At 38.8% G+C, this 23,954-nt stretch overlaps 2 protein-coding genes across 7 annotated transcripts in view; one reads left to right on the plus strand and one right to left on the minus strand.

The window, feature by feature from the left end:
- Positions 1-399: 399 nt before the first annotated feature.
- Rsrc2 (arginine and serine rich coiled-coil 2) lies at positions 400-22,287 on the minus strand. Of its 5 annotated transcripts, XM_031337863.1 has the most exons (13): positions 22,145-22,287; positions 19,826-19,924; positions 18,581-18,673; positions 18,049-18,205; positions 16,581-16,624; positions 15,719-15,796; positions 13,849-14,061; positions 11,734-11,937; positions 8,576-8,698; positions 5,277-5,356; positions 2,797-3,029; positions 2,161-2,250; positions 400-1,032 (listed from the first exon to the last, which is right to left on the minus strand). In XM_031337863.1, exons 6-13 carry the CDS (start codon positions 15,724-15,726, stop codon positions 853-855), a joined length of 1,131 nt encoding a protein of 376 aa, XP_031193723.1. In that variant the 5' UTR covers positions 15,727-15,796; positions 16,581-16,624; positions 18,049-18,205; positions 18,581-18,673; positions 19,826-19,924; positions 22,145-22,287; the 3' UTR covers positions 400-852. The 5 variants fall into 5 exon arrangements, with proteins under 5 accessions (XP_031193723.1, XP_031193722.1, XP_031193725.1 ...); XM_031337862.1 differs by lacking the exon at positions 19,826-19,924; XM_031337865.1 differs by lacking the exons at positions 18,581-18,673; positions 19,826-19,924 and having other exon boundaries at positions 2,797-3,026.
- A 272-nt stretch (positions 22,288-22,559) lies between these two features.
- Kntc1 (kinetochore associated 1) overlaps positions 22,560-23,954 on the plus strand; it is a 75,909-nt gene continuing 74,514 nt past the window's right edge. The window contains exon 1 of one of the 2 annotated variants that reach the window (XM_031337866.1): positions 22,560-22,685. The gene's annotated coding sequence lies outside the window, so the exon portion shown is untranslated. Of the gene's footprint in view, positions 22,815-23,954 lie in introns of both variants that reach the window. The other variant, XM_031337867.1, reaches the window with a different exon arrangement.

Here is a 23,954-nt window from a genome sequence, read left to right on the forward strand (position 1 = left end):
AAGGTTTTCTCATCTTAGTTCCTACTGAACAATACTTCAAAAGGATAATGAGCAAATAGCATACAATGGACTTGTTATAAGGCACTTTATTAGAAATAAAAGTGCTCACATCCCTTTAATACTTTAGCCTATTTCCTGATTAACATGGATTAATAAATACCGCATACCGATTCTGCCTTATAATAGAAAAACAGTAATATTTTAATATGCTCCACTCGCTCTCCCTTTACATTTTTGCTCACTGTGCTATGGCCTACACCCTATAATAGCTGCTGTAAAAAGGCATTTATAACCATTTTTTAAATTATAAAATCAAGGCTACACAAAACTCAAAAACTAAACAAAAGAAAACAAAGAAAGCAACCAACCAAACACCAGGTAACTTAAAATTAACACCAGTTTTGAGAAAACCATTTTTATTATCACTGCTCAGCTTGTGTGCAGGATTATGTACCAAATGGCCAGATCTTCTAAAGAACATCTACATAACATTTCATGTTTCAAGAGATGAAAATAACTGTACAAGGTTAAGTACAAAAGTACACAAGACAGCGGACACGAGAAAATCTATGTATGAGATTTTATCCCACCCGAAGCTTTAATATATTGGAAAAGTAGAATTCATGAACTAAAAAATATTGTCCTTCTATAGTCCTGTCAAGTTTAATGGAAGTGGGTTTAACCTGATTACAACACTAACACCAGTATCACTGATCTGATATTTACAAAAAAATCGTATTTTTCAATAAATTAAAGTCAATGCAACACCCATGCAAGCTAGAATGCTAGCTGTTTGGTGAACAAGGACCCAACATCAGAACAAGTTTATAAAGTCCCAAATTGATATTTTTTTCAAACTGTATCCATTCCACGCATTGAAGATGTGAAACCCAAACCCATTCCTCTTTGCGTGTGGGTTTGTGATCTTGCCATTTCATACTGAGCATCAAGATTTCGAAAAACTTCTTCCTGCTGCTTCAATGTTTTGTAACTTTCCTCATCAACGGAGCTACAGCCAGCTTCATCTTCACTCTAAATACCAGACATAAAACGTTTTAACTTTTAAACCATTGTTTTCAAGAGCACAGGTGTACTGTCTGAGTTGTGGTGCCCTTGAGACTGGAATGGACCGTTCTGAACTTTCATGTGGATGCTGAAAATTAAACCTGGGGCCCCCAGAAGAACAACTGCTTTTAATAGCTGAGCCACCTCTCCATCACCAGAAGTAAACTATTAAAGATGATAGTTATTATGGGGAGACAGCACAATAACTTAACCGCCACATAAGTGAAGTAGGATAGGCCTATATCAGGGACAAGTGCTTTCTATTTTAAAATTGGGTTTTAAAAGAAAAAAGATTGCAGGCATTTTGGGAAGAACATTGGAAACAGGCTAGCTACTAGCAGATGGAGGTTACTATTTGTTAAAGGTCCCACCAAATAATCTTTAAGACCATCAGTATTTCCCCAGCAAATACATTAATCCTGTTTAACTTTCCTCAAAAGATAAAATAGATATTTACTCTTTTTTTTCTGAGGCAGAGTTTCTCTGTATAACAGAGGCCTGCTGTCCTAGACTCTCTTTGTAGACTAGGCTAGCCTCGGAGATCCACTTGCCTCTGCTTCCTGGAATGCTGGGATTAAAAAGGTGTGAGCCACCACGCCTGGCCTGATTTAGATTTTTTTTTCCCTCTGTATAGCCCTGGCTGTCCTGGAACTCACTCTGTAGACCAAGCTGGCCTCAAACTTAGAAATCTGCCTACCTCTCTGCCTCCCAAGCGCTGGGATTAAAGGCGTGCACCACTGCCCAGCTCTGATCTAGAATTTTTTTTTTCGAGATAGGGTTTCTCTGTATAGCCCTGGTTGTCCTGGAACTCACTGTGTAGACCAGGCTGACCGCCTGCCTCTGCCTCCCAAGCGCTGGGGGAGGCAAATTTAGAATTTTTAATACAGGGTCTCATTAGGTAGTCTTAACAGGCCTGATCATTATCCAATAGTAAGGATAGTAAGGACATGCATAATCATGTCTATGAGATTAGCCCGGAGAATGGAGATATTCTCAAAGTACTTTGGAACTGACATACTACTGAAATACCTTGAGGTTGGAAATCAATGTTGACATGAAAACAGAAGTTAGGATCAACCCTAAAGCATAACTTACCTTAATGCCCATTAACTTCCTAAATTTGACATTTTGGTCCTTGTTTCCAAAATTCAGTTTTTCCCAGATTTCAGCAGACTGAGATTTGTCCTGTTGAGAAACACTGGACTTTAGAATATACACAACTTCATAGTTTGTTACATCACAAAGGACATAATACAGTCAAAATAAAATGACAGTACTTAAAGTATTCTTTTACTAGAATTTTTACCTCTCTTAGCATTTATGGAGGAAGGACATTTAAATACCTTATAGTAAATCTCATGTCCACTGAGAAAGCATGTCACACTAACCCAAGCAGTCCTGAACTCCTAATCCACCTGCTTCAGCCTCCCCAGGTGTAGAGGCATGACCCACCATCTCTGGCTTATAAATTAATAGAATCTTTGATTAAGCTGCTTATTAGGACTTGCTACCCACCCCTTATAAATATATTATCATCCATGAAGGTCACAACCAAGAATCACACAAATGAGTCTTTTTTTCTAAGTTGGACAAATACATTCATTTTCAATTTTAAGTAACCATGCCAAATTTGATTATAAAAGAAGCTCTTGAAAATGACAGCTTTCCTTTCTGTTTGTTTTTATGAAATTATTACTAGTGTTGAAACGACAAGTGTACACAAGAACTTACGCCTTCTTTCTTGCCTTGCCAGAGCATTTTCCTCTTTTTCTCTTGCTCAGCAAACTTCATTGGATTCACAGCTGCTGGGTTATAGTAGCTGGGTACTGCTATGCCAGTCTCTGCCAAGGCTTTAGCTTGTAGGGCCGCCATTTGAGCTGCCATAGCTATCTGAGGAGTAACCTGCGTTCCTGATGCCAGCAGTGCAGCAACATTAAGAACAGAACCTCCAGTGGCTGCAGCTGCTGAAAAAGCACAATAGATTTTTAAAGACATAAGCAATCTAATTCACACAAAAATAGTTTGTATATAAAACTTTATAATTTGTAAAATGGCAGGATATTTTTCACCAAATATATGGAAATGTTAGCTCACAATGAATTAACATGTTCGTCAATAGACATTTGCTTATTATTATTCCCAAAGAAATGTACTCAATAGGAAGACATGATTTAAGTAGAAATAAACTAGAGCACCAGTAGCAATTTTAATTAAAACACTTAGAACAAGGACAATTTAGGGCATTGTTCATACCTAACAGATGGCACTGTCATATTCTAGAGAAGCGCTAGATTCTTGTAAGTTAGCGAATTGGATCTACATACAGGTGGCTGTGCACTGCAATGTGGGTGCTAGGAATCAAACCCATGACCATTGAAGAAAAGCAACCAGTGCTGCTGCTAAGTGCCCAGCTGGCTCCCGAGTCCTCTTCTTCCAAGACAAGAAATATAAACCAGACTGGCTTGGTACCATTCCCTGCCAGAATATAAGCCTCTTAAAAAACTTCCTTCTCTGACACTTTACGTTTTTGCAGATAGTCTTTCTATGCTACAGCTCTATCTAGTCTTGAATTTGCCACAAGTCTCCTGAGAGGTTAGATCAAGGGCCACCACACATATCAGACTTAAAAGTTCTTAAACACAGGAAGTAATCTACGGAGGTTTTAAAGCAAGAATAACCATTATTCACTTATTAAGGAATTAGTTGCTCACCAGACAGTGGTGCCACATGCCTTTAATCCCAGCACTTAGGAGGCAGACGCAGGAGGATTTCTGAGTTGGGAGGCCAGCCTGGTCTACAGAGTGAGTTCCAGGACAACTAGGGCTACAACTCAGAGAAACCCTGTCTCGAAAAACAAACAAAACAACAACAACAACAAAAAAGCAAAAAACAGAAAATAAAATAAATAAATAGCTCATGAGTCACTAAAAGCCTGGTCACATAAGTTTGGTTCCCAGAATTCGAAGGAAGAGGCAAGAAGTGATTCCAGAAGTTGTCCTGACTTATACATGCACATACAAAGGCATACAGGTACTCAGACATGGACACAAACGCCAAACAACAAACAAACAAAAAACCCAAGCAAACAAAAACCATAAAAACCCAAACAAACCCCCAACTGATACAGCTTGGTGTAGTGGCACACACTTGCTAATAAGTAGTACCTAGGAGGTTGTCATAGGAAGAAGATCACACATTTAAGGCCTGGCTGAGGTACAGGAGATGGTCTCAAAAATCCAAAGACTGGGCTGGAGAGATGGCTCAGTGGGTTAAGAGCACTGACTGCTCTTCTAGAGGTCTTCCTCCCCCACCCCCAGACAGGGTTTCTCTGTGCAGCCTTGGCTGTCCTGGAACTCACTCTGTAGACCAGGCTGGCCTTGAACTCAGAAATCCGCCTGCCTCTGCCTCCCAAGTGCTGGGATTAAAGGCGTGCACCACCACCGCCTGGCTTCTTCTAGAGGTCTTTAGTTCAATTCCCAGCAGCCACATGGTGGCTCACAGCCATCTGTAATGGGATCTGATGCCCTCTTCTGTTATGTATTCTCATAAAAAATTTCCAAAGACTGGGGCAGACAAGATGGCAGAGTGGGTGAAGGTGCCTTCACCAAGAGAGAATGGCTAACCAAAATATACACAATGCATTAAAAAAAAAAATGCCCTTAATCCCATGTATATACATTGGTTTTTCAAAACAGGGTTTCTCTGTGTAGCCCTGGCTGTCCTCAAACTCAGAAATCCACCTGCCTCTGCCTCCCAAGTGCTGGGATCAAAGGTGTGCACCACCACCGCCTGGCCTGGCTGTCTTTAAAACCCAGAGACTGACCTGCCCTTGCCAACCCTTAGTGTTTGGATTAAAGGTGTGCACTGCCAGCAACTGGCCCCAAGATAAAATCTAATCACAATAGTTCAGTAGCAGAGTGCCTGTCTGGCAGTAGTAAGACTCTGGGCTCTCTCTCCAGCCATATACATCTATACCCAAAATTTTTGGGTTTTGTTTGAGACAGGGCCTCATTCTGTTGAGATCTACCTGCTCTGCCTCCCAAGTGCTGGTATTAACCACCACTACTGAGGGACAGAAAATGGCTTTTGAGAAGATGAAAGCATGCAAATTGTTTTTGCAGTAATAAACGTGATTTTTTTCTTATTAAACTTCTTGTATCTTTCAAGCTTACATACTTATTTTTATAACCACACAATTCATAGTAAGTTACCTGCAGCCATTTCTTGTTGTTTCTGCTTTTCAACCATTTCCTTTTCTCGTTGTTCTTGTAATTTCTTTGCCCTTTCTAATCTATCAAAGACAATGTAAAACAATTTAATGTAAAGCCCCAAGTATGCACCATCAAACATTTTATACATACAGCTTTAATGAATATCACATTCCTCCTATATAGTTAGGTACCAGTCAGTTAATGAACATCTCAGTACAATTCTCAAACTCTTTTTAAAAAGTTAGAAGTTGGCTCATGTTGTCTGTGCTGGCCTTAAATTTCAGGGGTATGGGAGGCTACCACCAGGGAGGCATACCTCGTCTGAATTCACTCAAATTCTTATGACAGAATCAGCCAGACACAATGGGAATACGGGTGCCTGCAACAATAACTACTCCCCCCACCAGGCCCAAGACAGGGTTTCTTTGTGTAGCTTTGGTTTTCCTGGAATAAACTCTGTAGATCAGGTTGCCCCAATCTAAATCTTCCGACCTTTGTCTCCCTAACCTTGAAATGCTGGAATTAAAGGCTTGTCCACTGCCGGGCTGTGGTGGCACATGCCTTTAATCCCAGCACTTGGGAAGCAGAGGCAGGCAGATTTGAGTTTGAGGCCAGCCTGGTCTACAGACTGAGTTCCAGGGCTGTACAGAGAAACCCTGTCTGGAAAAACCAAAAACCAAAACAAACAAAAAAAGCTTGCGCACCACCTCCTGACTCAAAAACAAAAGTTTTAAAAGTGGACCTCCCCCACCTACTTAATAGTATAAAATGCAAAAATTCCTAGGCAGTCAAGGCAACACATGCATGAAATGTCATCACGCAGAAGATGAAAGCAGAATTACGTGGTGAAACCCTGTCTAGAAAAATCCAACAGCCAGGTGGAATATGCCTTTACCTCAGAAGCTGGGAGGCAAAGGATGATCTTAGTGAGTTCAAGGCCACTCTGGGTTACAGAACAACCTGCTTTAAAAATCAGCAAATAAAATTAATAATCCTAACAGTCTACAATTTCTGTCAGTACTTTCTAGAAGCAAAGATAAAATTAAAGTCTGCAAACCTCATATTGGTGTTATGTAAATTAGACTGTATACTGAAGCGGCAAAGCATGTTCATAAAGAATACTGCTTGGGAAAGAATGACCCTGGGTAAAACAATTCATCTATTTTATATTCAAAGAAGGGACCACAATAATCTTTAATTTAGATGATATGCAAAAACCCTTCATCACAATCTAATAAAGAAGACAAATTAAATCAGGAAATCTTTGGCTAGGAAAGTAACTGGTTGTTAGAGGCCAGCCTGGTTTACAGAGTGAGTTCCAGGACAGCCAAGGCTACACAGAGAAACCCTGTCTCGAAAAACCAAAAAGTAACTGGTAACAGAATATAAATTTTAATATAAAAACAAGAGGAATTATACTTTACACTAAATTACCATGTTTGTTCAGATTCACTTCTACAGCAGACTAACCCACAGTTCTTGAATGAGAAACTCCTTTCAAATGTTTCATTAATGTGGTCCAAACCAGGAAGACTGAGGAAAAGGTTTCTGTTTTTTGACACGTGTGTATTATGGTGGCAGTTAACAGGTATTTGCAATTTTTCTCTTTTCTAGAGGGTATCTCATATAGTCTTACATAGCCTCAAACTCAAGTCGTGAGAATGACCTTAAATTTATGACAATTCCCGCCTCTATCACCCAAATGCTAGGATTAGAGGTGTGTGCCACAGTGAACTGAGCTACATTCTCAGCAGATACTTCTAACAAGTATTTAAATTATACAAGATGTCATAACCTATAACCCCTTTTTTCTTTTTTATTTAAACACATAAGATAATCATCGAGAATAACTTTCCAATTATGTTAATTAGTAAAATAGGTCACAGATCATTTATTTCCAAAACTGCTCTAAATTCTGACACTTAAAACAAAACAAAAGAAATATGTTTACATCAACCCCAAGTACTGGGATCGAAGGCACGGACCAACACTTCACACATTTCTTTTAGAGGGGTTTCCTGTCTACTTGTAATACTAACATCACTGATAATCTGTATCAAATGGCTTGACAGTGGTAACAACTTTGTATTTTTTCTTTTTGGTCTTACTTAGGCTTAACACTGCCCTCAAAGTATTTATATAGTCAAGAATGACTCTGAATTGATTCTCCTGCCTTTCAGTGCAAGAATTAAAGATGTATACCAACATATACAGCCTATAACTTTACCTTAGTAACAATTAAAAAAAGAAAATATAACAGATGTATGTAAGAAACGAAACAGCAAACTTCAATGCTTGGAAAATACTGTCAATTAATAAATCATTATAAATTAGATTTCCATAACTCCATCGCTCTAAACAAGACAACTATTGGTTGCATTTGTAGGGCCATTGCAGGTTGGAAGCAACTCCATTCACTAAGGTGAACGGATGAAGAAGGGGCAAGCTCACACCTTTGCTGCCTTTGCTGCTGTTCAGTGGAGTTTCTGCCAGGCTGGCTTCACAGGGCAGCAGCACATCAGGTTACACTGTGATAACTGTATTTTTATAATGAAAAAAAAATACAAACTCAATTTTGTAAGAAAAAGAAAAAAAAAAAGAAAAGCCCCAAATCCAAAAAGTCTAATTTTCAGAATATGCAAAAAACTGCAAACATATTCTTTGCTTTTGGCCTCCTTAGGTAGCTCTTTGGCTCCTGCATAGTGCAGTTACAGACCTGCTCTAATGTGGTCAAACAACCACCCAGCACTCAGAAACTTTGGAAATTAAACATTCTTTCTACACTATAAGATAGATAATAAATTGGCTTGTGATGTATACCTACTAAACCTAAAAAACTGGTGACAAAAATCTGTGTTCAGGTGTTTTGTCTTCAGAGAAAAAGGGAAAAGACAAGAGGCTCTTGAGCCATACTTTAAACTCAGAGTTCTCAAATGCAAACTAAAGACATTAAAAGCCTAAATATGTGAGAAAAAAAAAATCAGTTAATCACAAAGGCAAAAACTGTCAAGTCTTCCTGAATGTGCAAATTAAAAACCAACAAAATCACCAACTAAAGACCTACTCAGAAGCCGGGCAGTGGCGGTGCATGCCTTTAATCAAAACAAAAACAACAACAAACCCCCCAAAACCCCAAACTTACTCAGATAGTTCTGTATCATAAATGTACAAAAGCATTTATTGTTAGGCTATTTTGGAGGAAGGCAGGATTATTCTGGGTTAAAACCTTGACTATACAATTGACCAGCTACTTAAAGTTGAAAAGGAAAAAATATGAATTATATGGGAAATATACATACCTCCTAGCTAATGCTTCTTGGGCGTCCATTGCTGTGTTTCTGCCTCTGAAGGGAGGTGGACTAGGTGTCCGGCTTAGGCTTCTGCTAAATCTTCTTGGTTTTTCAATTCTCTTCTTTCTATCTCTACAATAAACAGTATTTTGTGTCTCATTATGGCCACCCAATACGTACCTTCAATAAAAACCATTTCTTTTAATATAGTTCAACAAAAATCAAAACAGTATATGGTTTACAATTAAAAAAAAAAATAGAATCTTCTGCTGGGCGGTGGTGGCACACTCCTTTAATCTCAGCACTTGGGAGGCAGAGGCAGGTGGATTTCTGAGTTCAAGGCCAACCTGGTCTACAGAGTGAGTTCCAAGACAGCCAAGGCTACACAGAGAAACCCTGTCTTGAAAGAACAAAAATCTTCTTATATGTCTGTGCACTACTATTTATATGCCTGGATGAAGGCCAGAAGAAGGCATCAGGCTTCATGGAATCAGTTACAGATGTTTTAAGAAGCCATGAATGCTGTGAACTGAGTAAGAGCAGCCAGTGCTCATATCATAACCTCTGCGTCCCCTCTCTATCCCCAACAATCAACACATCTTTTATAAAGTAATTCTAAATTTTTCAAACATATGGCCAGTTAACAACATCCATGTTATAGCCAGAATCACACTGGCTATTTCCAACTTTCTGCCTATATACTTAGTGATGCAAAGATAGCTCCAAACACTGTTCATCCTGCATGTTTGTATGTATGCAATGAGGATTTAAATATCCCTAATTTTAAGCTGAGTTATTAATAGCTCAGATAGTTACTTAATACTAAATTAGAAAAATGCAATAGAAAAAATTCATCCAATGGGTTCAGAGTTGGGCTCAGATGTTAATAGTACTTGCTGTTCTTAAGACCTAAGTTCAGTTCCCAGCATATATGCTGGGTGCCTAACAACTGCCTGTTACCCCAGATACAAGGGATTTAAATGTCCTCTTCTGGCTTCAACTTGTACAAGGCAAACAGGTTCTTGTGCAGGAAGGAAACCAGTAAAGTTAAACACTGTTTCTTTAAAGGGAGAAGATGATGTATAACCATGTTTTCTGCCCAAAAGGCAGGGAATGGATGTGGTTAAAATTAATAGCCTGGTGATCTCTGGGCTACCTGTATGGATAGTCATGCAACCAGCTCCTCCAGACCCTTACTTTGAGCCTGTTCATCTCTGTCAATCTATAGTACTATCCTTTTAAACACTTTGCAGCTATAGAACCCATCTTCATAGAAGATGTCACTTGTACTATACAAGAGTTTCAACTTAATTAGTAGGCACTGGATTGAGTTACTCGTCACCAGAAAATGCTATGCTTAAATATGCCTAAAATAAACTATTGAGTGTCAGACTCTCAAAGTAGGTACCAATACCAGTCACCAAGTCATGTTACTTGACTTCCTTCTTGCCTCTTGGAAATTGACAACATGGCCATGCTATTTAAAGAGACCTCCAAAATCCACCAGCATTTGCATACATGGTAAATATTATATACCAATACATAAAGCCTAATCTTAAAAAAAAATGGTTCTTGAAAACAGATTACAACAGACTATACTTATATGTATGTATATAGAATTATATATATGTACTTAGTAGCCATGAATTTGAAGGAGAGCGGGAAGGAATATATTGGAGGACTTGTAGGGAGGAAAAGTAGGACAAAGATGCAAATAAAACAATCTCATGGGGCTATTGAGATGGCTCAGTGGGTAAGAGCACTGACTGTTCTTCCGAAGGTCACGAGTTCAAATCACAAGAGCAACCACATGATGGCTCACAACCATCTGTAATGGAATCGGATGCCACCCCTTGTGGTGTGTCTGAAGACAGCCACAGTGGTCTCACACATAAAATAAGCAAATCTTTTATATTAATAGGCTTAAAAAAACTCTAGCTCTTGGGATGCAGAGGCAGGATGAAGTCTTAGAATTTTTAACCAGCCTCATCTATACAGAGAGCTCCAACGGGCAGTTAGGACCAAGAACTACATAGAGAGGTTGGAGATTGCACAGTGGTTAAGAGCACTGACTGCTCTTCCAGAGGTCCTGAGTTCAAATCCCAGGAACCACATGGTAGCTCACACGAGATCCGATGACCTCTTCTGGTGTGTCTGAAGACAGCTACAGTGTAGTTATATACATAAAATAAAAAAAAAGGACTACATAGAGACCCTTTCTCCAAATACAAACCCTAAAACTTTTAATCCCAGCAATCATTGGGAATCAGCCAAAGGAGACAGTGAGACTCTTATCTTGACCATAAAACATACCACAATCTAAAAAAAAAAATAACGATGACCCCCCCCCTTCAAAAAGAGAAAGCTGGCTCAGTGTGAAATGTATTTGCTATGAAAGCCAAGAGAACTGATTTTAAATCCCCACGACTTATGAAAAAAGTTGGACACGGCTGTAACCCTAGCATTTGGGAATTCCAAGAGCTTGCCAGCCAGGCTAGCTGACAGCCAAGCTTCAGGTTTTCAACACTAGAAGAGCATGTGCATGCATGAACACGCGCACCTAGACACCCTCACCTAGACACCCTCCCCCAGTGGCTAGAGAAGACTAAGTGGAGAAGAGAACCTGGATCCAATTCACTGTATCCACACAGAGGTTCACAAACACCTGTAACTTCAGTTCCAAGGGATCTGACAATCCTCTTCTGACCAGAGATACTATACATGCATGCAGCACACATACATTCAAGCAAAGCCACTCAAAAACATAAAAAAAAAAAAAAAAAAAACAAATAGGTAAATTAGAAAAACAAAATCCAAAAGGTCTGATATGCACAGTGCTTACATTACATACATAGCAAGCAGCGGTCATCAAAACTAGCTCTTGTGATCAAATAAGGACCATAATGAATTTAGGTTACTTGCACCTTCATATGTGTAAGAATGTGTACAGCACTTTTCTTTGTGGCACAAGGCACAGAGCCCATGAACAAAGTATACTAAAGCATGTCCACTGAGACATAACCACTTGGCCCCACATTCCTTTTTATGATGTAATGATTTATTAAAATATATTATATCAATTAGCAAATAATATTGTTGCATACAAATTGAGAAAAGCTAAATAGCAAGAAGTCTGCTCTACTTTATTCAGGATAATAAACACTTACCGACTTCGACTCCTTGATCTGCTCCTGCTTCTAGTCCTATGCCTGTGTCTGGATCTTGATCGGGAACGTGTTCTGATTCTTCGTTTTCTATCTCTGCTTCTAGATCTTGACTTCTTCCTGTCTCTGCTTCTGGATCGAGATTTTTTCCGATCCCTACTCCTCGACCGAGACTTCTTCCTTTCCCTGCTTCTACTGCGATGGCGCCTGAAATTCAAGTGTACAAACTCGTGATTGCTCATAGATAGCTCCCCCTTTAAGCACAGGTTCTTACAACATATACCAGGCAGACCTTGACCTTTTGATCCTACCTCTTAGTTCCTAAAAATTCCATTCTAGATCATAAGGTAGTTAACCAAAAACCCAAAATATGCTATCAAGACAGGAAAAAAAACCCCCCTGCATTGTTTATATAACAGGATAGGAAGGGAGCTTTCTTTACCTCCAGCTATCTCAACAGACACTGCTGGTTGGGCTCTATATTGCAGGATGATGGTGTCAAAGAGGACCAAAAAATAAATCAGGAGTGGGTGGGTGGAACCAACCCCCCACCCAAAGAAAACAAAACAAACTGCATCTGGATTCACTTTAAATGCTGACTTGTTATAAAAAGTGAGAATTACATGCTGGGGTAACAAGTAGACTCAAATTCTGGAGTGCAAATGGTCATTCTTGTCAATTTATCAGCTTTGATATAATTTGAAATATGCTATGTTGGCTAAAATTGATGTCCATCACTGCAATAGCAACAATATTGAACCAGGCATATGAAAAACACTATAGAGCATACAGATTGGCGGTCATTGATTCAGCTACTTCTGACATCATTAGAAATGCAACAGAACAGATCGATGGAAGAAAGTACAAAATTTCTTTCTTTCTTTTTTTTTTTGGTTTTTCGAGACAAGGTTTCTCTGTGTAGCCCTGGCTGTCCCGGAACTCACTCTGTAGACCAGGCTGGCCTCGAACTCAGAAATCCGCCTGCCTCTGCCTCTCAAGTGCTAGGATTAAAGGTGTGTGCTACCACGCCTGGCTACAAAATTTCTTAATAAAAGTTTGTCAAAGTTTAAAAAAAAAAAAAAAAAAAAAGACCATTGTGTAAGTCATACCAAAATATTTGATATCACACTAATTATTGCCCAGACCTTAATGACTATAACAATGTTAAAATGGAGTTCTTAAAAACAAACAAAAAAACATCAAGGAAGGAGATGGCTCAGTGTTTTTCCAGAGGGTTCTGAACATCTACTGTACCTAACTCCAGTTCCAGGGAATCCAATGCTCTTCTGGCCTCCATGTCACACATGTGTGACATATACATGAAGGCAAAACACCCATATGCACTAAAACAACAACCTACACATTTGAATGACCCTATTTTCCAAAAGCTGTTTCATTGTGACCAGCACTCTAGAAGAACACTGGGACAATTTCAAGTCTGAAAGCTGTCCAATGGTAGAATATAGTAATATATACTAGTAATAGTAGCTCAGAAGTTTGAGGCCAATCCAAGGTACAGCTTAGATTGTGCTACAGCTTGTGCTACAGAGTGACCCCTGACCCAAAAATTAGTAAATTTCTTTAAAAGGTGAAAGGCACGTGAGTCTCTGAGTTTGAGACTCGCCTGGCTGGTCTACTCATCCAGGAATGGAAGTTACATGGAAAAAGCCTATCTCCATCCCTACCCCCCAAAAAGAAAAGAAAATATAAACCAGATATTAAGAGGGAATAATTTCTTTATCAATCCTATAAAAGAATAGTCTTGGCTTAATAAAATTTAACATAACTTTTCAAGAGAACTGAAGATGTTAAGGGTCATTTAGCCAATAATTAAATGTGTAGACCATCTCTCAGCCTCTCGGAAGCCATTTTTTAGATTTATGAAAAAGCCCCAAACCACTATTCTTTCAGTGCTGGGGACTGATTCCCATGGCTTTGGACCTGTTTACTATACCCTAAGATTCTAAAAGCCTTTAGTTATCAGCTGAAAAAGAACTACATCAAGATAGTAAGAAATAATACCCTGTTTAAGACTACATGTATAGAATGCTAGGCTTGGTACAAACTGTAAGTTAAGGCTACTGGAAGGCATTAAACGACAGCAGCAAAGCTAGTTACCTTTCCCGTGATCTAGACCTTGAGTGACTTCTGCCCCGTGATGACTTCCTTTCTTTGCGCTTATGTCTGTCCTCACCATTCTCAGATGAATTTAATCGCTCTCTTCCTTTGTCAGAAGAATGTTCTTTGTCATTGTGCTCCTCAGACTTGTGTCTCTTAGAGGACTTATCTTTGGATTCATGTCTTCTTGCCTGTTTTAACAAGAAGTTGGTTCTTTCAGGAAAATAGTGCAACAAAAAGAGTTAGTATGGGTATCAGTAAACAAAAATGTTGTGATGCAACATTAGTAACCTTAGGACTGTGTGGCAAATAAAGTCTAGTTTCATATCACCCAAAGGTTGCATAGTAATTACAACTTTCTTATTAAGACACAAAACTGCAGTTTGTTCCTTTAGTATTTTAAAAACAATGACTTAAAAACAGATAATAATGAAAAGCTATAGCTCAAGTAGAATCCTCATTAAGAAAAAAACTTTAAAAAACAAAACCCACTACTAAATTCAATTTAAACAATTAAAACAATTTAGACAATTAAAAAACAGCTGGGAGTGGTGGCTCACACCTTTAACCACAGCACTCAGAATGTAGAGGCAGGTGGATATCTGTGAGGCCAGCCTGGTTTACAAATCAAGCTCCTGGACAGCCAGGGCTGTTACACAGAAAAACCCCCTTCTCGAAAGAATATACATCAAACAAACAAACAAACAAACAAACCCACAAAACACCAATCAAGTAAAAACTAACAATATGGAATGTGGCTCAGCAGCAGAGCATTTCAATGGCATGCATAAAGTCTTAGGCTCAATTCCCAATAATAGCAAAAAGAGAGGAGCTAACAGGTAAAAACCAATAACTGTAATACAAAATGCACTTCAAACAAAGCAGAAAAGCACATTTTAACCAAAGGTTAATACTCTTGCTATTTTAAATTAGGCAGAGTAGCGAAATCCCCCTTTAACTAGCCACATTTTCTCAAGACCTTATCTTTCAATGTCGGTAAACAGTGGAATAACCACTTAGCTTGCATCAATCCCAACAGGCTTAGAGCTCTACTACATTTTATGAACCCAGGATGGAAAATAACTATCATTTTAAATAAAAAAAAAACCAAAAAAGTAAATCAGGGGTAACAATTCCTATGTCATAAAACATAGACTTTGAAGTTAACTGATGATCAAATCTCAACTCTTGCTACTCAAATGTCAAATTTGTAAGTTTTAAGTAATATTTATTTCCCAACCCAAACTTAGAAAACCCACCTTGTATTTAAAGTTGAAATTTCTTATGACTCAGAGTATTAAACTTAAATCTAATAGAAACTCAGATCCTCTAAACCGTTTTCTCCTATTTCATATAAACAGGAGCTGAAACACAAAGCTCACAGAATTCATTTGGGTTTGCATTCCATCCTCTGCCTGAATGCTACCCAGGCTACCACTTCCCCACAACACAACATGGATATTTCTCACAACAGGCCATAGCATATTCCTTTTGACTTGAGGTTAATTAACTTTAAAAACAAAGTAAAAAACCAAAGAAACCAAAAAGCAGAGTCATGGAACATGCACAATGACACATCTGAAAATGATCACAGTAACTTCTTATTTTGCAGAAAAATAAGAGACCAGGAGGCACAAGCCAAACCTTAGCTTCATGGCCAGCTCTCTATTAACACAACCTTAGAAAACATTCTCAACTTTGCTATATACTGGTAGACTAGAAATAGTAAAATTTCCAGAAACTTTAAGAGTTTATTTTAATCAGTTCACAAACATAACATTACTATTAATTTTATAAAACATTATAACCCTTAACTGATTTAAGATATATTTATTTAAGGGAAATAGGAGTTTGAATGACTAATAGTTACCTTATCATGAAGTAGGCTTATTATTTTGCTATCTGAGTCTGCAGCGTCTTCAGTTCAGTCTCTTCGCGCATTAGCACGCTGAGTATGATTTATTATAGAAATGTTATCATGTGAGCTAAACAAAATAGTCATTTTCACAAAAACTCTCCTAAATTAAAAACTTAACAGAGCTTCCATTAGGGGAAGAGGTGAAGTCCTGCCCACATTTGTTTAGGAGTCCCTTGCCCAGCCCCGAGGCGTTTTTCCCTTTCCTACTGCTAATTAATTCTCTTCCTAGGTAGCTCAGTTCTCATCTTCTTAGGTGGGTAAGGCAAGTAAGCTCCTCTGCAGTCCTGCTGCTGCCTTTGTTTTTCCTAAGGCTTTACTGTAAATGTCACCTCTCCAACTGTCCCTTACATTTTTATTGCAATAGTATTAGATTCACTGAACTATTCACTAGAGAAAAGAAAGAAAACTCAGTACTGTCAATAAAGAAAAAGTAGCTGACAAATAGAGTATGGTTAAAGACGACTGCTAGTTAAAAATCTTGAGAGGTTGTCAGGGATAAGGAGACCTGGGACCTCAGATTAATGGAAGCTCTGTATCACAGGCCTAAAAATCCAGTTTATTCTTCATATATATTTTTATTGTGAATATTTTCACAATATAGTAAGACTTAATAGCTTTTGAAGGTACTTTCCATATAAATATCTATCTTCTTGAAAAAATGATGAATCCAAATCATGCTTATTTTAAAACCCAATTAACCTTTTAAATTTCAAGTTTTGGTACTTACCTTGACAATGGCAAATCATCACAAAAACACTTCTACCAGACACTTTATAAGAATTAAAGCACCTATTCACTACAAAGTGTTAATTACCTCTTTGCTTCTGCTCCGGCTCCTGTGCTTTCTTCCATCATTATCTGTGAACACACACAAAATCCCAACTACATTAAGATACAAAAATATCTTCAATACACAATGACATTAAAAAAAAAAAGTCCGTAGTACAAGACTTTCATAATAAGGTCCAGGTTTGAACTGAAAACAAAAGAAAAAAAAGATAAAGCAAAAGAACTACCTCCTAAATTTCTGACCGGGGCTAACTACAGTGCTTTCCTATGACGTTTGTCTTTTAGTTACCTAAAAGTTTTTTTTAGGCTGTGCTCAACATTTTAAAATAGAGTGAGCCTTACTATGTTACTCAGGCTGGCTGGGGCCTGGAGCTTGTTATGCAGACCAGGCCTGTTTCTGCCTGTGCACCACACCTGGCCATCAGAGGAAAACCTTTTGGGAGTCAGTTCCCTCCTTTCACTTTTATGGAGCTTTGAGGGTTGAATGCAGATTGCCAGGCTTGCACATGTGTGCCTTTACCCACACTAAGATTTCACCAGATGTCAAGTCCTGGCCTTCAAATACCTGCTCGAACATACATACTAAATAAGCATACTTTATTAACACACATATATAGACATGTATGTGTGCACATAAAATTCAGAACAAACAAACCAGGTTTGGGCTGAACATAAAAACCAGCACACAGGAAGTTAGCCTGTATTAGGGTGATTAATTTTGAAATAGCCAGGCTGGATTACATTTGACATGTTTTATAGTCAAGTGGATGTTAGCTAGACATTTTCTCATTTTTGTTTTTTTGAGGCAAGGTTTTATGTAGCCTGGCGTTCACTCTTAAATTTTTGATTCCCCTGCAATGTCACACCAATCTAGCAAATGTTCAATTTAAAAGTGATCACAATGCCTAATAAATCTAAACATACACCAACACATGACTAGGCTCCAGTTACAACTTTTAAACAAATTACTCTTTTCTCACTTTTGTTTATTAACTTTACAACATTAGGTCCTTATGTAAGCTAGGCACTCTACCAACTGAAGTCACACCCAGCCCTGCTTTCTTTAAATAGCCTTCCACACTAGTTACCCTCCCTTGGTTTACAGACACTGTTTCATTATTTGGCTTTGGTTGGCCTGGAACTACAATGTAATTCATGCTGTCCTTGTATTTATATAATGCTTCTGCCTCAGTGTTATTTAAATGTTGGAATTAAAGGTGTATGCTATGCTCAACTGGTTTCATCTTTTTGAAAGGACACATGAATACCAAGCATTTGGAAATATCAAACTTGCTTCAGATATATTGTATTACAAGATTTGGGGTGTAAAGTAAATGGTAAGGGCTAACTCTAGAGTACTAGGTTCTAGCCTAAGTGATGGAAGGGGAAAAAAACTCCTCATGCAAGTGCTACAACACATAAAGAATTAAAGTGTGTCTAATAAATGTACAATATACCACTATCTAGACATTTTATCCCAATAAATCCCTTACCTGATTTTCGTTTTCTTTCTCTTGACCTTGACCTCGACCTTGAATAATGATGTTTTGAGGCTCTAGGAGAAATAGATATATCTGACTGCTCTTTTTTCTTTTCTCTATCTGGTGATGTCTTTTCTGGGGCTAATCCATCTCGTTCTGTATCAATAGCCTAAAAGTTAAAAACAAAAATAATCAAGTTTATAATCGTATTTCCAGTTAACTCCTACTTTTTAAAAGGGCAAGGAATGAAGACAGTTGAGTTTTACCAGAAAAACCAAAACCCAAACATGGCTGATTTCCAAGTGGATGTATGTGTAGTAAAGTAACAGATGTAAAGGATTTGACTGTAGGTATTTCCAATAAATATTTAAAGAAACTATAAAACTTTAGATGCTTGCCAGTAATCAAATTGTTGTTCATTATTATTAAAAAGCTATTTAAAATGAGCTGTTAAAAAGTAGAAAGGTACTTAAAACTATAGGATATTAAAGCAGCATAGGGAGTATTTCTAGATTATAAAAGAATAAGCAGAAAATTACCTTACCTGAGAACCTAATTAACCTTCTTTAATGAAAATATCCCCTTGGCACAGAGGTACAGCAAAACATGTTCTGCCTCTCCGTATTTATGCTCTGGGCTATGGAAACATCAAGCCGTTTCCACGTTAAAGCATTTTATAGGCAATATTACAATATAAATTTTTTTTTTTGCAGTGCTAAAGATTTAAACCCAGGGTCTCATGCTTGTCAGGCAACTTCTCTATCACTGAACTAAACCCCAGCACTTACAAAACTGAAGCAAAAGACATAATGGCACACATATTTTCAGAGACCCAATTTACCTAAGGTTCAATTTCTTGTCATTTTCTAGTTTAGAGAAGGCCACCTATTTACTGTACCCTCAACAGCAACCAGCACAGAAACCCATGAATAAATGCCTAAGAAATGAATTTTAACTGTAACCCATCACTAAAGCTACTTCTGGTTGAAGATGTAGGTCAGTGGTAGAAGCACTTGCTGCCTATAGGTGAAACTCCATATTAAATTAACAGTGTTGGGGGTTTGGGGGTGGAAACCCAACTACCCAACCCTATTTCTGACAACTGTGTAATCCAAATAATAAATGTTTTACCATAGTACTACTTAAAGAGGGGTAGAAATGATGTATAACAGTATTGATATATGAATGTTAATACAATTAAAAGAAAAGCAATACTAAAACTCATTTAAAGTGGAAAAATAGAAAGCATCTTCAAGGATACACTAAAATCTAAAAGTTCTCTTCAGTTGAGTTTGATTTTGAGATGGCATCTCATACAGGCAAGACAGGCCAGACCCTTAACTGACCCTCCTACTTCCAGAGAAGAGAAATTACAGAAATTATACTAAGCCCAACATTTAGTTGAACTTTGATAAGAGGTACTGGAAACAAACAGCTTTGAACTTGTCTGTAGTGAAGTGGTAAGGTATCTGACTAGAGATAATAGGAAAATAAATCTGTTCACCCAGAGACTAGATGACTCAGGACAGGAGCTGGCAATCTACATTACTGTTCTGTACAATTCCCCAGAGCGCCCTCTCTCCATCTCCTTGAGACAAGGTCTTTTTATGTAGCCCCGATTGGCCTGGAATTCACTATACAAACCAGGCTGGCCTCAAACTCAGGTATCTGCCTACCTCTGCTAGGATTAAATGTGTGTTGTTGAGCCCAGATGAAGAATAATTTTTCATATTTAAAAAGCTTGGTAAAGCAAGCAAACAATAACACCCATAAAACCAAAAGTATTTACCAGCTGCTCCTTCCACCAAGTGTTTACCAACTTCTCACTTAGGACTTCAGAGGGGATAACTACAGTCTTCATCAGGGAGAAGCATGACCAACTTTTTCCCTTGGGAAGATTAGTTCAGAAAATAAGTACCAAAATAAAGGAACTGTATTATCTTACTGGGGCACAAAAAGGATCAAGGCTGATACCAGACTCCAATAATAAAATAACACACAAAATAAGACAGATTTTGGGACTGATAAGGTGGCTCATCAGTTAAGGACACACAATTAAAAGGACAAACTTATAATTGGAGATGAAATGCATAAATTATGTAATAAGCTAAATTATGTGTGTACCGATTCTCCTAAAATACTGTAATTTCCCTGTCTTTATAATCTACTAATAATACATGCTGCTCTATTACATTATTAAGGACAACAGTGTTCCAAAGAACATTTTTTTTCCTTCTTCTTCTCTGTATCCTTAAGGGTGATTTCAGATTGGCCTATGATAAGTATTTTCTCAGATTAAAAACCACTTCAAACAAACCACAGGCACCCCTCAAACTTTTCTTTTTGGTTTATCGAAACAGGATTTCTCTGTATAGCCCTGGCTGGCCTCAGAAATCCGCCTGCCTCTGCCTCCTAAGTGCTAGGACTAAGGGCCTGCGCCACAACTGCCCAACACCCTCAAACTTTTCAATCTCCTGCTACAGCCTCTCACTAGGAACACTTGTTCTGAAAACTACAGAAAAAGACAACATTTAGACCAGTAAAGTTTATTCTGTAGCAAGCTCAGAAGGCTGTTAACAGAGGAACCACTGTGTGACACAGGTTATTAGCAGTCATTTCACATACAAAACATACTACTGAATAAAAACCACCTCCCCATCCCCCGGAGACTGAAAGCCAAAATATCAATTACTCAGCTTTTCTTCAGTTTAGTAGGAATCCATATAAACACTGCTTGCAAACTGCTCTGTTCTTAATCATTGGGCCTATAAGCCACCCGTTTTCCATATTTAAATCGAGAAAACCCCAGATAACAGCTGAAGCACAGCATACAAATCCCTTTTCAGAACGAAAGGTAAGCAGATTTAATACTAGGCCAGTTCTCTGGAGTATTACGTTTACAGTGGACAACACTGCAGAAACTGAATAACTGAATTTATTTCACTTAAAAAAAAAAAAAAAGGAACACAAGGAAAACAATACCATTCTTGAAGTATACTAAGAGGTCCAAGACACTACTTGGAAAGTATTAATCCCACAATTTTAAAAAGTTTGCCTACTCTTTGAAAATTAAAAAAACAAAAAAAAACCCCCACACATTCTAAATTCAACTAGAAAGAGGGTAATGAGATACAGAAAAACTACCTGTACCATTCTAATTTAAAATATTCCACCAGGAAAAGTAAACCTTATTTACAATATGAAGTTAAAACCTGTTAAGTCAGTAAGAGGGAATAGAGAATGCTCACAAGAATATTTTCTCTCGAAAACCAGAAACAAATTATCACAGGATAATATGATTCATTAGAAATGGGCAATTATCTATCCAGGGCAGGCTTCCTGGTCTGGTTACTTAGGTACGCTTCCATATGGGTCAGGAAGGGATCTTAAACAATGCTGCAGTTCTCAGAGACTTCTGAGTTCGGGGCAGCCTGGTCTACAGAGCGAGTTTCTGGACAGCCAGGGCTACAGAGAAACCCTGCCTCAAAAAGAAAAGGAAAAAAGTAACACAAGTCGCTTTAAAGCCTAAGTATAAGGGAATGGAACTAGATAATTAAGACAAATTTTTGCTCTTTAAAAGAATCCAGTTCCAACCAAGAAGGTTCGCAATATTTTAAGTTAGCCCTATCACTAAGGGTTCTCTCAAATAAAGAGACTGTCTCCCCCTACACTGTCCCTTAAAAACCCTGCCTTTTTGACACGCTACGTCCCAGAGGATACTTCTGGTCTTTTTTTTCTTTCGGGTCAAATGCGATAAAGCGCAAAGCACGAACTCAGAAGCCTTATGAAACGTAACGCCTAACACTTGTCTGGGTCAAAGAGATAAACCCTACAGTCTGGTGCGTTTCTGAAGAAACAACTGGGTAAGGGAAGTGATGAGGAAAGTTCTGGGGGAAAAAAAAGTCATTCCCTGCGGCTCCCCACCCCCATCCAGACCGCCTTACCTCCCCCTCCCTGCAGCAGGCAGCCAAGATGGCGAGCGCAGAAAGCGGCCGCGGCGCCATTTTGTCCACACACAAGCACGGACAACAGCCCCGATAGCTGTTCACTCACTCTGTGTAAAGAAACAAGACACCAGCCTGGGCTTCAAGCTCCAGTTAGTACCTACCGCCATTATTTTTGAGTCCCGGCCGCTAAGGCGGCGCCTCTGCTTGCCCGCACTCAACAGTACTGGCCGCCTCGAAGCTTCGCCACAGACTAAATCTCTTGCGCGAGAGACCCGGATGGCACAAAAAAAAAAAAAAAAAAAAAAAAAAAAGAAAAAAAAAAAAGGGATGAGGCCCCGCCAGGCGCGCAGCTTGCTGGGAGAAAAAGTGGGTGGTGATAAGAGTTTCTATAACAATGCGTTCGAGGCGAGGATTGGTTAGTCTTTCGAAGGGCGTGGCATAAAGCCTATGAAGTGGGTGGGGCCAAGAATACGTCCCAGGGTGAATTTTCCATATTAGGAATTCAATTTAGGCTAGAGCGGGGCGGTTTCCTAGCTGCAAATTTTGGCCTGCTCCGGCCTCCGTAAAAGGGGTTGGGCGCAGTAGTCTCCCGCCAATTCAAATCGGTGGAATGGAACCTAAAATGAGTAGGGGCGGTTGTGTCAGTCAGGAAGAAGTGTGAAACACTTGAGAATTCTCTTTTAATTTCCTCAGCTGCTGCAGGTGAGAAGTCAACCTTGCTCAAGGGAAGCGGGAGGAGTGTCAGGTGGAAACAGCAGGGGGCTTCAGTCCATTTCAGTGTTTTTATCGCTCCGTGTTGGCGGGAGAAAAATGAAGAGAGGATTCTAGACGGTAGGTCGTCTGAGCTTTCGTGGGTAGCTTCTTCGGCAGTGTTTCATCTGATTCATGGTCTTTATTGGCTCATCTGTTTTCTTCCCGCAGTCAGTGATGCCAAAATCTCTGTGCTTATCACTTGTTTGCTTTCTCTCTTGCACTAGATAGAAAATTTAGTCTTAAAAGATTGACTTCTCTCCCACTCTCTTTCGCTTTTGGTGTGGCTCCATAGCTGCCTAAACATTCCAGACTCTGAGCTTTTGCACTCTTTTCAGTGATTGCAATCACTGTTCTTGACCTTCCATAGTTTGTTTCCCCGTCCTTCAGGTTTCAGCACTTCTTTTCCCAAACAAGTACTTCCTAAATCCCCCGTTTATCTGGACCTTCTTTGCTGTTGTGCTTATATGAGCATTTATTTGTTGGGAGACAATCTATCCATGGTAAGCAGACATTATTTGAGTCGATTTACTAGCTTTAAACTTACTTTCAGTAACTGTAGCCTATTTTCCAACTGATGTCCGGGATTAACCTCCTAAAGTATAGTATAAGTTGCAAGGTTAAAATGGATAAAATTGCCAACCATAAAAATGCTTGACATAGCCGGGCGGTGGTGGCACACGCCTTTAATCTCAGCACTTGGGAGGCAGAGGCAGGCCGATTTCTGAGTTCGAGGCCAGCCTGGTCTACAGAGAGAGTTCCAGGACAGCCAGGGCTACACAGAGAAACCCTGTCTCGAAAAAACCAAAAAAAAAAAACAACAACAAAAAAAAACAACCCAAAAAAATACTTGACACAGTGTTCAACCATTTTGTCGTTATTGTTCTCACAAGACTATTATAAACCTCAGAGTTGGGAAGTAAGTTAAGTTGGTAGAGTGCTTGTTTAGCCTATGGCTTGTGTTCAAACCTCAGCAACACATAAATCAGATTATCCTGGGCTACATGGCAAGGTTGAGGCCAGCGTGGTCTACATGATATTGTGCCCTCTCCCAAAACAAGAAAGGGTAAACTGTAATGACATTCTTCTGTCTCATTCACAGTTGTATCTTTTTAGAACAGCTTTTAGTTTGTGCCTGGTGCACAGTAGGGTTTCTGAGATGTTTCTCCTTGTGTTTTACAGATGTAGTAAACACACTCAAAGTATTTACTCAAACTCACC

Source organism: Mastomys coucha, unplaced genomic scaffold (assembly GCF_008632895.1).
Source record: "Mastomys coucha isolate ucsf_1 unplaced genomic scaffold, UCSF_Mcou_1 pScaffold22, whole genome shotgun sequence".
NCBI lineage: Eukaryota > Metazoa > Chordata > Mammalia > Rodentia > Muridae > Mastomys > Mastomys coucha.

Excerpts from the sequence above, each read along its gene's own strand:
- Rsrc2 (XM_031337860.1), bottom strand. Across the intron at positions 16,625-18,048 it reads AGAAAGAAAACGAAAATCAG|ATAATGATGGAAGAAAGCAC; the intron begins GTAAGGGATTTA and ends GTGTGTTCACAG. Across the intron at positions 1,033-2,160 it reads GGAAGTTAATGGGCATTAAG|AGTGAAGATGAAGCTGGCTG; the intron begins GTAAGTTATGCT and ends TCTGGTATTTAG.